Source organism: Dryobates pubescens, chromosome 30, assembly GCF_014839835.1.
Source record: "Dryobates pubescens isolate bDryPub1 chromosome 30, bDryPub1.pri, whole genome shotgun sequence".
In the NCBI taxonomy this organism is placed as follows: Eukaryota; Metazoa; Chordata; class Aves; order Piciformes; family Picidae; genus Dryobates; species Dryobates pubescens.
Window position 1 is genome coordinate 10578484 of NC_071641.1, and position 14795 is coordinate 10593278.

At 48.3% G+C, this 14795-nt stretch overlaps 1 protein-coding gene across 1 annotated transcript in view; it reads right to left on the reverse strand.

The window, feature by feature from the left end:
* Positions 1–14795, reverse strand: part of PCDH15 (protocadherin related 15) — a 995294-nt gene that overhangs the window by 244280 nt on the left and 736219 nt on the right. Inside the window, exon 12 of the mRNA XM_054174769.1 lies at positions 12328–12498. Within this exon, the coding sequence (XP_054030744.1) occupies positions 12328–12498 (171 nt within the window). The remainder of the gene's footprint in view (positions 1–12327; positions 12499–14795) is intronic.

Consider the following 14795-nt stretch of genomic DNA (forward strand, 5'->3'; position numbering starts at 1 on the left):
GAATTTCATAAAGCCATGTTTGTGACGGCATGAAGTGGAGCTCTGGTCAAAGAGAAACCCTGCTTACTAATGCCATTTAGAAACACTGAAAGGTTTTAAATGTTGACATCTAGCCAAAAAAACTTCTGCAGCAAAGCTTTACCAGCGAGCTTCACTTCAGAAAAGCTCTCATCTGCGTCCTCACACTGATCCTTGTACAGAGAACTATCATTATGTGCTAGGCCATCCCCTTAACCTATAAACTAGCTGTTCACTGAGGGTCAGGAAGAAAGATGCCTCTTGTCAGCTCATTGTCACAATGCAGAGGGCACAGGTTATTCAGCTACACATTTGTTCTTCAGGTTTCGCAGAGAGATGCAGGTAGTGGGAGATAAAGCAGCAAGGAGCTTCCTCTGCGGGGCCAAAGTGCTCACTTTCGGAGGGTGCAGCAGGCAGTCGCAGCGATGCTTCCCTTTTGATCACCACAGAGTCTTGTGACCTCGCCAAAAAACAGGCAGCAGGATCTGCTTGCTGAGGCCAGGCCAAGTGTTGGGTCCTGTACTTGGGTCACAACAACTTGAGAGAGAGTAGCTGGAAACTGCCCAGTAGCAAAGGACCTGGGAGTGCTGGTCAACGGTTGGCTGAAGATAAGACAGTGTTTGCCTGGGTGGCCAAGATGGCCAATGGCATCCTGGTCTGGATCGGCAAGTGTGGTGAGTGGGACCACAGAAGCAATTGCCCTCCTGTACTGGTCACTGGTGAGGCTGCACTTTGAGTACTGGGTTCACTTTTGGGGCCCTCACTAAAAGTAGGACACTGGTATGCAACAAACTCTCCAAGAGCCAGTAGCATGCCCTCGTGGCCAAGAAGACCAGCAGTGTCCTGGGAGGAGTGAAGAGCATGCCAGCAGGTTGAGGAAGAGTTCTCCTCCCACTTTACTATGCCCCAATGAGGCCACATCTGCAGTACTGGGCCATATTTTGGGCTCTCCAGCTCAAGAAAGGCAAGGAAATACTGGAGAGAGTCCAGCTGAGGCTACAAAGATGCTGAGGGGACTGGAGCATTGCTGTGAGAGAGAAAAGCTGAGAGAGAGCCAGGACTGGTCAGCCTGGAGAAGAACAGACTGAGAGGGGATCTTTGCAACATTCTGAAAGAGTGGGGACCAAGAGGACTGGGGCCAGAGGGACACTTCTCAGTGGTGCCCAGCAACAGAACACAGGGCAATGGTCACAAACTGGAACCAAAGGAGGTTCCATCAAAAGAGAATGACAGAATTCTTGGTGTGAGGATGCTGGAGCCCTGGAGCCCAGAGAGGTTGTGGAGACTCCTGCTCTGGAGAGATTGCAACCCCCCCTGGCCATTATGATCCTGGGCAAGCTGCTCTGGGTAACCCTTCTTTAGCAGAAGGGTCGCACTGGATGATTTCCAGTGGTCCCTTCTGACCCTCACCATGGTGGGATTCTGTGATTTCTCAAGGGATTTTCATTTGGGGATCTAGCTTTGCACAAGGTCACTCCAGAGGTACTGGTTATACTTCCCTGAAGGGTAGTCTCACGTCACAACCAAAAGTTCTGTCTTAAAAACCAATAGTAGAGAGGTATTTTTTGTTCTGTGAACCTGAGTTTTGATCCAAGGTGAACTACCATAACTACTGTGTCTGGGTGAAGATCATTGTTGTTCTGCACAGCTTGAGCCTGCCACCAAGTAATTTGTTTAGGCATTGCTGAGACGCTGATGTGCAAGAGGCAGGGAGCAGGTGATGCCATGCACGCTCTGTAACCTGCAGCTCTGTAGGCCTTTCACATATTTCTTCTTTGTCAGTGTCTTTTTTTTCAGGGTGGAAGCACTTGCTCAGCCAGAGTCTGCATTCAGGCTGTGCCCTGCTTTTGATCCTACCTTTGATCATAACTCCTTGTGCCTTTTCTAGTACATGTTATGACTAAGTTTTCCACAGGCATAGAGGAGCCGTCAGCCTCTTCTCCTTAACAGTATGAAGTGAGATGAAGTGTTCACAAACTCAGCTCAAATGTGCTTTGAGAAGAAAACACAAAATGGGGATCTCCTCCCCCTCCACTCTGCCCAGGAGAGATCACATCTGGAGGAGTGCAGAAGGCAATGAAGCTGTGAAGGACCTGGAGAATAAATCTTATGAAGAGCCACTGAAGGAGCTGGGGCTACTTAGTGTGAAAAAGAGGAGGCTGAGGAGAGACCTCACTGATCTCTACAACTACCTGAAAGGAGGTTCTGGAGAGGCTGGTGCTGGTCTCTTCTCCCAGGCAATTAGTGATAGAACATGAGGGAACAGCCTCAAGCTGTGACTGGGTAGGTTTAGACTGGACAATAGGAAGAATGTTCTTCCAGCAAGAGTGGTCAGAGATTGGCACAGGCTGCCCAAGGAGGTGGTTGAGTTACTGTCCCGGTTTGAGGCAGATCCTCCCTTGCCTCCCACCGGGGCAGGAAAAAATGAGACTTCCACAAATGGATTGCAGAAGTGATGGGAAGTTTAAACAGACAAGCAGTGAGTGTTTTACAGAGAACCACAAGCACAGTGACAAGGAGATCCCAAAGCATACCCAGAAACCTCCCAGCACGACCCTCTCCCCACCTGAGGGTACACCCAAAACCCTCAGGGCTCTTTCTTCCCCCCCTCCACTGTTAGGCTAGTCTCAGCTGGACAGATCTGAGATTGCCCTTCCCCTTCCCCTTCCCCCTTCTCCTCTTGGTGTTAGGCCTAGACAGGCCCAAGAGGCCTGGAGATAACTCCCCTTCCATTAGCAGATAGGGAGCATCTCCCACGGGAGCAGCAAGGGAAGAAAGAGGAAGAGTGAGACCTTGCAGATGGATTTCTAGGGAGCAGGACATGAGGGGTATGAAATAGGCAGCTTCCTGTGTCCACCTACTGGGCTGGACAGCTGGGGCACCAGCGGTGAACCCTGTATGGCAGCAGCAGGAGGCACCCAGCCTAAACTGCCACAGTTACCAAGCCTGGATGTGTTTAAAGGTGGTTTGGATGTGGTGATATGGTTTATGGGTAAACCTTGCAGAGCAGGGTTATTGGTTGGACTTGGTGATCCTGAGGGGCTTTTCCAACCTGAATGTTTCTGATTCTGTGACTGTGTCCAGTTCTGGACTTCCCATTTCAAGAGGGACAGGAATATACCGGAGAGTGTCCAACAGAGGATACAAGGATGATGAAGGGAATGGAGTATCTGTCTGATGGGGAAAGGGTAAGAGACCTGGGGCTGTTTAGCCTGGAGAAGAGCAGTCTGAGGGGACACCTTATTAATGCTTATAAATACCTGACGGGTGGGGGGCAAGAAGCAGGGGCCAGGCTCTTTCCAGCAGTGTTCTGTGATAGGACAGGGGACAGTGGATACAAACTGGAACGCAGGAAGTTCCACCTCAACATAAAACCAAACTTCTTTCCTGTAAGGGTGACAGAGGCCTGGAAGAGGCTGCCAGAGAGGTTGTGGAGTCTCCTTCTTCAGAGATTTTCAAGACTCATTTGGATGCATTCCTGACACTATTCGTGATCCAGGCTAGGATGCTATTGGCCCTCTTGGCCACCTGGGCACATTGCTGGCTCATGTTTAGCCAGCTGTCAATCAGTACCCCCAGGTCCCTTTCTGCCTGGCTGCTCTCCAGCCACTCTGACCCCAGCCTGTAGCCTGTATTCATTGCATTCCATTGTAGAGTGTAGATTTTGCTTGTAAACACAGCTTCATTTGCTTCTAAGTGAGTTGGTCTGGCAAAAAGTTAATGTTGTGTGGGGAAACTCCAACCCACCACACACTGGGACAGGGAGCACCTCCAGATGGAATTCTAGATGTGGCCCAAACTGCAAAGGAGATGGTTCCTGTGTGCCAAGGCAGGAGGCCCATTGCACAGTGCATTTCCTTTAGGCTCCAGCACTCACGCTCCGCTGGAGAGGTTTCTTACAGAGCGTGTCAGCTGCAGAAAAAGCAATTTAGTAAGCACTGTGATCAGATCCTGGTTTGGACCTGCTGTTTCTGGAAGGCATCCACAATAAAAATAGTCTTATTTCCCTCTTTGCTCCAATTCATTATGTTATCTTGCTGCTGCTTCCAGAGAGTTGTTTTCTCCCGCCCTCAAAGGTGGCTTGTTTTTACAAACAAATGAAAGGCATTGTGGTTTTTGACAGCTAACTCCGTTAACAACATCATCTGTCAAGATGCTTGGATTTTGCAGGCTTGACTTGAGGAGGCTGCACAAACATTGGGCACAGCAGACAACTAAGAGCAGAGCAAGCCTGGGTTGTAACGAATACCCCAGTGAGGTGCTGCAAGCTGTTTGACAATGGCAGGGCAGAATTTAGAAAGTAGGTCCTGTTTTAATGAGCAGCCTTGTGTCTTAGTTTTTTTCCCATCACTTAGTTGCTTCTTGTACTCCCAGAGAAGGCACTGGAGGTAAGTTCACACATCAACTGCATAAATTATCGCTCTTGCTTTCTAACAGTGGCTTTGGGGGTAGGGGGAGGTGGATTTGATGATCTCAAGGGGTCCCTTCCAACTCTTACCATTCTAGGATCTTAAAAATAGCTAAATGAAAAGTTACATGCATTTCACACTTTCAGATCAACCCCATTAGTATTACTTTCTGCACACATGTCTGTTTGACCTGATGTCTTGGCTTAAGGAGCGAGACAGTTTCTCTAATTCTTCTCAAAGTCGTTAAACTCCACAGTACCACAGCACATTAGAGGTTGGAAAGGACCTCCAGAGACCATCCAGTCCACCTCCCCTGCCAAAGCCACTGTTAAAAAGAACAGGAATGAATCCAGGTGGGTTTTTCAAAGTCTCCAGAGAAGGAGACTCCAGACCCTCTCTGGGCAGCCTGTTCCAGTGCTCCATCACACAGGGTTGGATAGAAACACAGAGTATGATTGGAAGTTCAACTGCAAGTGCTGTCCCTAAATTACCTGCTATACTGCAAAGCATAGAATCACAGAATCAACCAGGTTGGAAAAGACCTCAGAGATCATCGTGTCCAACCTATCACCTAATACCTAACACCTCCTGACAACCAAAGCATAGCTCCAAGTGCCATGTCCAATCCTTTTTTGAACACCTCCAGGGATGGGGACTCCACCTCCCTGGGCAGCACAGTCCAAGGGCCAATCTCTCTTTCTGTGAAAAACTTTCTCTTCACCTCCAGCCTGAACTTTCCCAGGCACATCTTGAGACTGTGTCCTCTTGTTCTGGTGCTGGCTGCCTGGGAGAAGAGACCAACCCACACCTGGCTACAACCTCCTTCCAGGTAGTTGTGGACAGCAATAAGGTCCCCCCTGAACCTCCTCTTCTCCAGGTTAATCAACCCCAGCTCCCTCAGCCTCTCCTCACAGGGCTGTGCCCCAGACCCCTCCCCTGAATTCCTTCCTGAACTGAGGGGCCCAAAACTGGACACAAGATTCCAGATGTGGCCTCATCAGGGCAGAGCAGAGCGGGAGGAGAACCTCTCTGGACCTACTCACCACAGCCCTTCCAATCCACCTCAGGATGCCCTTGGCCACCTTGGCCACAAGAGCACATTGCTGGCCTATGGTCAACCTCTCATCCACCAGGACCCCCAGGTCCTTTTCCCCTTCACTGCTCTCTTTGCAAAGAGTATGAGCCTTCGGCAGTATGCACAGTGCCACAAAGAACTGACTAGGGTGAACTGGCTGCAAATCTCAAGGCTTGAGCAATGCAGGTTTTGACTGAGTTGAGAGGGTTTGCCCTTGCCTGGGGAGAAGTTTTGAGGCGCAGAATTTTTGTCACAGAAACTTGTTTAGCTCATGTGACAATTTGCTCACAACAATTTTCTGCAGAGGATTTACTCTATTCTCTTCAAGCTCCACAGTGTGCTTTAAATCTGTGCTTGGGGGTTTCTTCATTGAATAGTTTGGGTTGCAAGGGACCTTAAAGATCATCCAACTCCCTCTGTCATGAGCAGGGATACCTTCCACAAGACCAGGTTGCTTAAGGCCTTGTCCAGCCTGGCCTTGATCACTCCCCAGGGACTAGGTTACCTTTAGATCCTAGGTGTTCTGTATTATGCCAAAGAGGAGGGCAGGAAGATCCTCTGCATTCTTGCACATCTTTGTGTGCATTCACCCTCCCAGAGCAGCAGAGGAGCCTTTGCAGACTCCTGAGGTGAGGGTCTGCCTCTCCCTGTTTGCTCACTGATCAAAAGAACATCTGTAGGCACTTGTAGCTATCAACAGGAATGCAAGAAGAAAGGGAAAATCATAGAATCATAGAACCAATAAGGTTGGAAGAGACCTCAAAGATCATCAAGTCCAACCTGTCACCACAGACCTCTTGACAACTAAACCAGTTGTCCAGTCCCCTCTTGAACACCTCCAGGGATGGTGACTCCACCACCTCCCTGGGCAGCACATTCCAACAGCTAACAACGCTCTCTCTGAACTTTCTCCTCACCTCCAGCCTAAACTTCCCCTGGCACAGCTTGAGACTGTGTCCTCTTGTTCTGGTGCTGGTTGCCTGGGAGAAGAGACCAACCCCCCCTGGCTACAACCTCCCTTCAGGTAGCTGCAGAGGGCAATAAAGTCTCCCCTGAGCCTCCTCCTCTCCAGGCTAAGCAACCCCAGCTCCCTCAGCCACAGGGCTGTGCTCCAGACCCCTCCCCAGCCTCGTTGCCCTTTTCTGGACACGTTCAAGAGTCTCAATGTCTTTCTTAAATTGAGGGGCCCAGAACTGGACACAAAAGTTTCAGGTCTCAGTTCTCAGTCTCAGGTCTTTTTCCCCAGAGCTGCTCTTCAGCAGGTCATTCCCCAGCCTGTCCTGACAGATGGGGTTACTCCTCCCTAGGTGCCATACCCTACACTTACCCTTGCTGAATTTCAAAACGGCAAGAGCCTGCACACAGGAAATTTGAGGTGACACCCTCTGACTAAAGAGAAGGTTTGGGGAAATATCTCCAGCTGAATGTACTCTTCCAGGATGTGTCTCACTTTTTGGATTGGCTTCACTTGTGGTTGGAGTGTTTTGTGCGTTTCACTGTCGTGCATCGCTCGATGATGGATTTGTGCTCATTAGTGTTTTGTCACAGCCCTCGCTGCACTGCAAAGCATCTCAAGCAGCAGCAAGAAACGGCTTTGTGATCCTTCCTGCTGGTTTAGGGCTGTGTGTTGGCAGCACTGCAAGCCTTTCTGCACAGCACTCAGCTGCTCTCTGAGTTGCAGCTTGTACTCTAACCTCTTCCTGCAGAAAGCACAAGCAGACCAGTGCAACAGTAATGAGTCGTCAATTCAGCAGAAACTCCATGGGTTTGATGTTGCAGGGCTCCTTTAAAGAGGTCCTGGATGTCAGCACAGGGTAATGTGTTGCCTTACTGATGTTTTCAACCCAGCAAACAACTTCTCACCCCTGTTTGCATAGAGATGAGAGTCCTGCTGTCTTGATCAGTAAATCTGTCAGCTAAGCTGCAAGTGTGATGTGTGTTGAAGGCCTCTGAGCACAGTTACAGCTTCCTACCTGGGAAGGCTTTAAAATGCTAGCATGAAGTGTCCTGTGGTAACTAGCTGTGCTAATACTGACCATTCTGTTTTGCCATTGAGGTGCTGGAGCGTGCCCAGAGAAGGGCAATGAAGTTGGTGAAGGGTCCAGTGAGGAGCAGCTGAGAGAACTTGGGTTGTTTATTCTGGAGAAGAGTAGAAGGCTCAATACAACTCCCTGAAAGGAGGCTGGTCTGAGGCAGGGGTCGGTCTCTTTTCTCTAGTATCAGGTGATAGAACAAGAGGAAGTGGCTTGAAATTGTGCCAGGGGACATTTAAGTTGGACAATAGGAAAAATTTCTTTGCTGCAAGAGTGGCCAGGGATTGGAAGAGGCTGACCAGGGAGGTGGTGCAATCACCATCCCTGGAGATGTTCAAGAGACATTCAAGGTCTGCTGAGACCCCACCTGCACAACTGAGCCCAGCTCTGGAGTCCCCAGTAAAAAAAAAATTACATGGAACTGTTTGAGTGGGTCCACAGGAGAGACATAAAGATGATCCAAGGCCTAGGAGCCCTCTGATGCAAGGCCAGGCTGAGAGAGTTGGGGTTGTTCAGCATGGAGAAGAGAAGGCTCCACAAAGACATTATTGCAGCCATCAGGTATTTGAAGGTGGCTCCAGATGAGCTGGAGCAGGACTTTTTACAAAGGCATGGAGAGACAGGATGAAGGGGTAATGGCTTCAACCTGGAAGAAGCTGGATTTAGTTTAGACATTCCTATGAGAGTGGTGAGGCACTGGAACACTTTGTCCAGACTTGTGGAGGCTCCAAGCTTTAAAGTGTTCAAAGCCAGGCAGAATGGGGCCTTGAGCAATCAGGTCTAGTGGAAGGTGTCCCTAGCCATGGCAGAGGGGTTGGAAGTAGACAATCTTTGAAGTTTCTTCGAACCTAAACCAAGCACTGGGCCATGTTGAACCTCATCCATCAATCCAGCCTGTCCACATCCCTCTGTAGGGCCTCTCTACCCTCAGGCAGGTCAACACTCACACCCAACTTGGTGAGGTTTGCAAACCTATTGAGGATGCATTTGATCCAACTGCTTAAGAGCATCTAAGGAGATATGATTTTTACCTCAGTGAATTCATGGCTAGATACCAAGTAATTGTGCAAGGCTGAAGAACATTATTCTCACTAGTTACGTTAAATGCTTCACTTGAGGGGTTGGCTAAGTAGACATCTTGCCCTGTAAAGCTGGCCTTCTTTCCACCTATTGCTTCTGAATCATTCATACTTCAGCTTTGTTCTGTAGTCACTAATATTCCTTCTCCTGTTCACTGACAAATTAAAAAGCAAATTGAAGAACAGATGATGGCACTTAAAATAGTCTGTTAGCCTAGGTAGTGGCTACCATCAGAAGTTCCCAGCATACAACATTTTGTTCTATTTGCTGTACATACTGGAGGTTCAACCTCCACAGAGTAGTACTGTACACACTGGATGTTCAACCACCACAGAGCAGTAAATTGGGATCTTTAAAAGAATAAAACTGGTGCAAGTAACTTCAGATAAATCATGCTGAGGATTGGGTTGGTTCTCTATAATCTGACATGGAGTCTTACAGCACTGGTACAGCTGGGGAGAGATTTTTGACAAGGGCTTGTGGTGAGAGGGTGAGAGGGAATGGCTTGGAGCTGGAAGAGGGGAGACTTAAGACTGGAGATTAGGAAAAAAATATTTTCAGTGAGGGTGGTGAGACACTGGAACAGGTTGCATAGGAAGACTGTGGAGGCCCCTTCCCTGGAGGTGTTAAATGCCAGGCTGGACAAGGCCTTCAGCAACCTGGTCCCTGCCCATGGCAGGGTGGTTAGAACCAGGTTATCTTCAAGGTCCCTTCCAACTCAGATCATTCTATGATTCTATGTTTATGTACTCAGGAGAAGGGCAATGAGGCTGGGAGAGAGGCCTCAAGCACAAGCCCTACCAGGAAAGGCTGAGGGAGCTGGGGTTGCTTAGCCTGCAGAAGAGGAGGCTCAGGGGAGACCTTCTTGCTGTATACAACTACCTGAAGGGAGGTTGTAGCCAGGTGGGGGTTGGTCTCTTCTCCCAGGCAACCAGCATCAGAACAAGAGGACACAGTCTCAAGCTGCACCAGGGGAAATTTAGGCTGGAGGTGAGGAGAAAGTTCTTCACAGAGACAGTCATTCACCATTGGAATGTGCTGCCCAGGGAGGTGGTGGAGTCACCATCCCTGGAGGTGTTCAAGAGGGGATTGGATGTGGCACTTGGTGCCACGGTTCAGTCATGAGGTCTGTGGTGACAGGTTGGACTTGATGATCTTTGAGGTCTCTTCCAACCTTGGTGTTTCACGTGCTGCAGAAACCTCCAACCCATTCCTGAATGAGGACCTCTGTCCAGACTGCTTTGCCAGGTCAGAGCATTGCATGAACCCACTGCCAGCCCCGGCCCAGCCCAGGCAGCTCAAGCTTCTGTATCACTATATCACACCACTGCTTGCAGGACAAATGTAATACATATGTCCACACGCTGAATCTTTTTAGGTACCATCCATATCTTCTGAAGGAATGATCATTTAGAAGTCAAATGTTTGAGGAACCAAGGTAAAACTTTGAGATCACACATCCTCCTTCCACTTACAGTTTATCACAACTGTCATGGTGCTACAAGCAGATAAAGAGCAAATAGCCTGTGCTTTATCAACAGAACTGGGTTCTCCTTTCATACATCAGATTTCTCAAGGTGTGCTTTGACACAAAAATGCCTAAAAGCAAATAAAAGAGCTGACACCTGGACAGATGGTAGCATCTGAAGTCGAATCAATACAGTTAACAATTTAGCACCTAAATCACTAGTCAGATTTTTCCTAGCCCAGACACCCTTCTTGGCAGACACCACTTTGTTTTCCAGCACAGCCTACATGCCTGGCCAAGGGCAGAGCTGGATTCCTTTCATCTGAGAGAGCTGTAGCAGGAAGAACAGATAAAAAGCAAGGCACTGACCAAGCACCACTGTTTTAACAACAAGGTTGCCTGCTTAGCTGGAGAGTAACTGTGGCTGCCCAGTGTCCTTAATGTGACACCGAGCCCAAATCAAATCCCTCTCACATTTAGAAGTAAAAGCACTTCTGCACAATTCCAGAAGAGGCAACACAGTTACAAAGGGTTAACCAATATCAAGGTGCAGCAGTGGAGAAAAGAAATGCATAAATGAAACATAACAAGGTCAAATATGGAACACCTCTCCCTCTTCCTTTTCCAATCAACTTCATAAGATGACAGAATGATTTGGGGTGGAAGGGACCTCAAAGATAATCTAGCCCAAACCCCTCTGTCATGGATAAGGACACCCTCCACTAGACCAGTCCTCATCCAACCTGGCCTTGAACACCTTCAGGGAAGAGGTATCCACCACCTCCCTGGGCAACCTGTTCCAGTGTCTCTCCACCCTCACTGCAAAGAATTTCTTTTGCTGCTATTACAAGCTGAATGCCAAGGCTGCAGCCTTTCTACACCTGACAAATCAGACTGCAGTTGTTAGGAAGAGATTTCCCAGTAGAGAAATTGCTACCTTTGGAGGTGTGTGATGCTGTAAGAGCATCATCTGAATCAGCCCAGCAGGATGGCAGCAGTACTTGGTGACCCAGCCCAAGCATATTTGCAGCAGGTCCCAAGACCAGACCAAACGAGATACCACAATGTGTGGTGAGGGAAAAGACTAAGAGGCACAGGACAGCAAGACAAGTAAGTTCTGGTCAGAGGAAGCAGGACAGAGTGTGGCCTGCAATGAACAAGGGAGTCATGATCTTGTTGTCAATACTTCATGTTATCTTAAGGTCACCTTAATGTCATCTTAATGTCAGTGTTGATCGAGTGGGGTAATACCTTGTGATTCAATTGTTTCTTTCTTTATATATCCTTAAATGTATTAATCAAAGGTCATATATCAATATCAGTTAAGAAATTCATGTCTCTGTCTCAGCCACCAGAGAGGGCTTGTAGTGACAGAACAAGAGGGAATGGCTTTGAGCTGGGGAAATTTAGCCTGGAGATTAGGAAGAAATTCTTTCCAGTGAGGGTGGCGAGACACTGGCACAGGTTGGCCAGGGAGATTGTGGATGTCCTGCTTGCTGGAGATGTCCAAGGACAGGTTGGATGAGGCCCATGGGGGAAGGGAGTTGCAACTAGATGATCTTTAAGGTCCCTTCCAACCCAAGCCATTCTATGACTCTATGAGTACACCAAGCAGCAGCTCTTCTGCAGGGAAGAGAAACAGGCACCGCCTTGCATCAAGGAATGACGAAACTCTAACTTTCTTCTTTTGCCATTCACTGAGAATGTTCTAGTGTGAAACCAGCCTTATGCTGACCTTTATCCCCATCCTACCTGAGGCATTAACTGACATAATGAGTACAAGCTTCTGCATGGGGTAAACACACATGGCTCCTTAGTGCCTCTTGATCAAAGCCTATAATAGCTACACACAGTCTTTTCAGGTACTAGACACCTCTCCCAAAACTCTTTCTCTTGAAGCCTATAACAATCTTGAATGCAATAACATGCCAAGGTACTTCTCCAAGGTGATTCTTTAGGATATTTGGAGAGCAAAACAGATGAATTGGGAAAGCAATTCCAACAATTCACCACGTTGCAGCCCTTGCAGTGAACAAGCAGTTTGCACCCAAGAGGATTTCACCATCTCTTCCCACACACACCTTACCCTGGGTTTCTTTTGTTCAGCACGCAAACCATGCCATAAAGCAGCTGTGACCTGGGTGGTGACAGTTCTCAACTGTGCCCTCAGAAGAAGATGGCTTTAGCTTGCAAGACAAACAGAGAACTTGCAAAAAACCCCACAAAACCCCCCAGAGGACTTACAGGATCAGTCAGTTCTGGCAAGCTGGCTTGGTAGGTGAGAGGCCTGCAGTCACGAGTGTTGTTCACCAAGACACAGGGAAGAAACATGGGTCCCAGGTCGTCCCCATCAAGCACATCCACTGTCAGGGTGGTTGTGCTTGTCCTTCGCTCGTGCAGATTTTGGGCTCGGTCCTGTGAAGTGAATGAATTGCATTTGGTAAAGCCTGAGCACTAACTGCTGCTTTCCCTAGCTGCCAGTGGAGAGGCCCTGGACTGCAATATTCAATGAGAAGACAGTGAGGAGATTGCTCTAAGATCTCCAAAGTGTACTCCACGTGGAAAGCTGAGGTGTCTGCAGGGGGAGTGACCCTGATTGTGTTTTAAAAGGCCAAAGAACACTTCTGTCCACAATGAAACAGCTACAACATGGCTTCCCAGAAAAGCCTCTGTGCTGTAGGAAAGGTTCTTTTCAATGTATCATGGTCAACAGACAATAAAATATCAGCCAGCATGTGCTCAGGTGGCTGACAAGGCCAACAGCATCCTGGCCTGGATCAGCAATAGTGTGGCCAGCAGGACCAGGGCAGTGGTTTTCTTCCTGCGCTCGTCACTCGTGAGGCCGCTCCTTGAATACTGGGTTCAGTTTTGGGCCTGTGACTCCAGGAACATTCAGGTGCTGGAGTATGTCCACAGAAGGGCAACCAAGCTGGTGAAGGGTCCAGAGCACAGTTCAGACATTAAAGGAGAAGAACTGTGAATACATAGTGATCTGTGGAAAAAGCTATTGCTAAAACCACAAGACAAACCAGATACAGATACAGAATTAACCAGGTTGGAAAAGAACTTGGAGATCATCAGGTCCAACTTATCACCCAACACCATCTAATCAACTAAACCATAGCACTAAGTTCCCCATCCAGTCTTATTTTAAACACTCCAGTGATGGTGGCTCCACCACTTTCCTGGGCAGCACATTCCAATGGCCAACCTCTCTGTGAAGAATTTCTTCCTAACATCCAGCCTAAACCTCCCCTGGCACAGCTTGAGACTGTGGCCCCTTGTTCTGTCTCTGGTTGCCTGGGGGAAGAGACCAATCCCCTCCTGGCTACAACCTCCCTTCAGGGAGTTGTAGAGAGCAAGAAGGTCTCCCCTGAGTCTCCTCCTCTCCAGGCTAAGCAACCCCAGCTCCCTCAGCCTCTCCTCACAGGGCTGTGCTCCAGACCCCTCCCCAGCCTTCTGCTCCAGACCCCTCCCCAGCTTTGTTGCCCTTCTCTGGACATATCCCAGCAGCTCAACGTCTTTCTTAAACTGAGGAGCCCAGAACTGGAGCAGCTCTGAACCTTCCCAGATTGCTGTTCAGGAGAGCAGCCAGTGACATTCTCCAAGCAAAACAACTTGTTCTAACAGCCAGGAAGCATCATTAGCTATATCCCAGCGCAAAGAGCCTCTTTCTGCTGGGGGAATGCTGAACATGCCACAAAATCAGAAAGTGGGTTGTAAAATGTCACCTTTTGATAGAGAATTGCAGATTATCAGCAATATAAATGTGTGAATTGAGGAGTGAGCTATCCAAAGTTGCTTCAGAGCACTCTCATTTTCCCCCAAATGAAGCAGAATCACAACAGAGGTAAACAACAGAGAAAAAGTTTTCATTTTGGCTATTGTCAGAAGGACAAAAAAAAAGAAGAAAAAAGAAAAAAACCCTTTCAGAGCCCTGAAGGGCACCAAAATTCTCCTGTGATGACAGATCTATCAGATACTTTAAACATCCCTTTTCTTCTCAGTGTGCATTATCCATTCTGTAAAGACCTCTGCATACACTTCCAGTAGGACTTGAAAGAAAAATCACCTCCACAGAAAAATGCATTTCAAGCCTGAAGGATACAGCTAAATTGCCTCCATTAAACTCATCTGAGATCAAATTAGCATCACCAGATTTGTTAGAGAACGAGCACTTAGTCACACCAGAATGCACTTTTCTGCATGGGATGTACTGCAAATTTGCTGCTTGTCCCTCATGCCAAAAAGGTAAAAGTTGTCTTTATACAAGCACTGAGCAAGGGGGGTTTTAACCAGCCATAATATGTCTGAGCTGTCAATGACGCAGATAAATCTCAAATAAGATGTTTCAGGATCTTGCAGCTGGGAACACATAACACAGCAAAGCAGCTCAGACTGGGAGGCACTCTCAGATTGAAAGCAGCACTGTGGAGAGGGGCTGGGGGGTCTTGGTGGACAAAAGGCTCAACATGAGTGAACAGCGTGCTGCAGTGGCAAAGAAAGCCAACAAGATGCTGAGTTGCATTAATCAGGGTATCACAAGCAGGGACAAAGATGGCATTCTTTGACCTTTGACACTGTCCCCTACAGCAAACTCCTGGCCAAGCTGTCAGCCCATGGCTTGGACAGCAGCTCTCTGAGCTGGGTTAGGAACTGGCTGGAGGCTGAGCCCAGAGAGTGGTGGTGAATGGTGCCACAGCCAGCTGGCA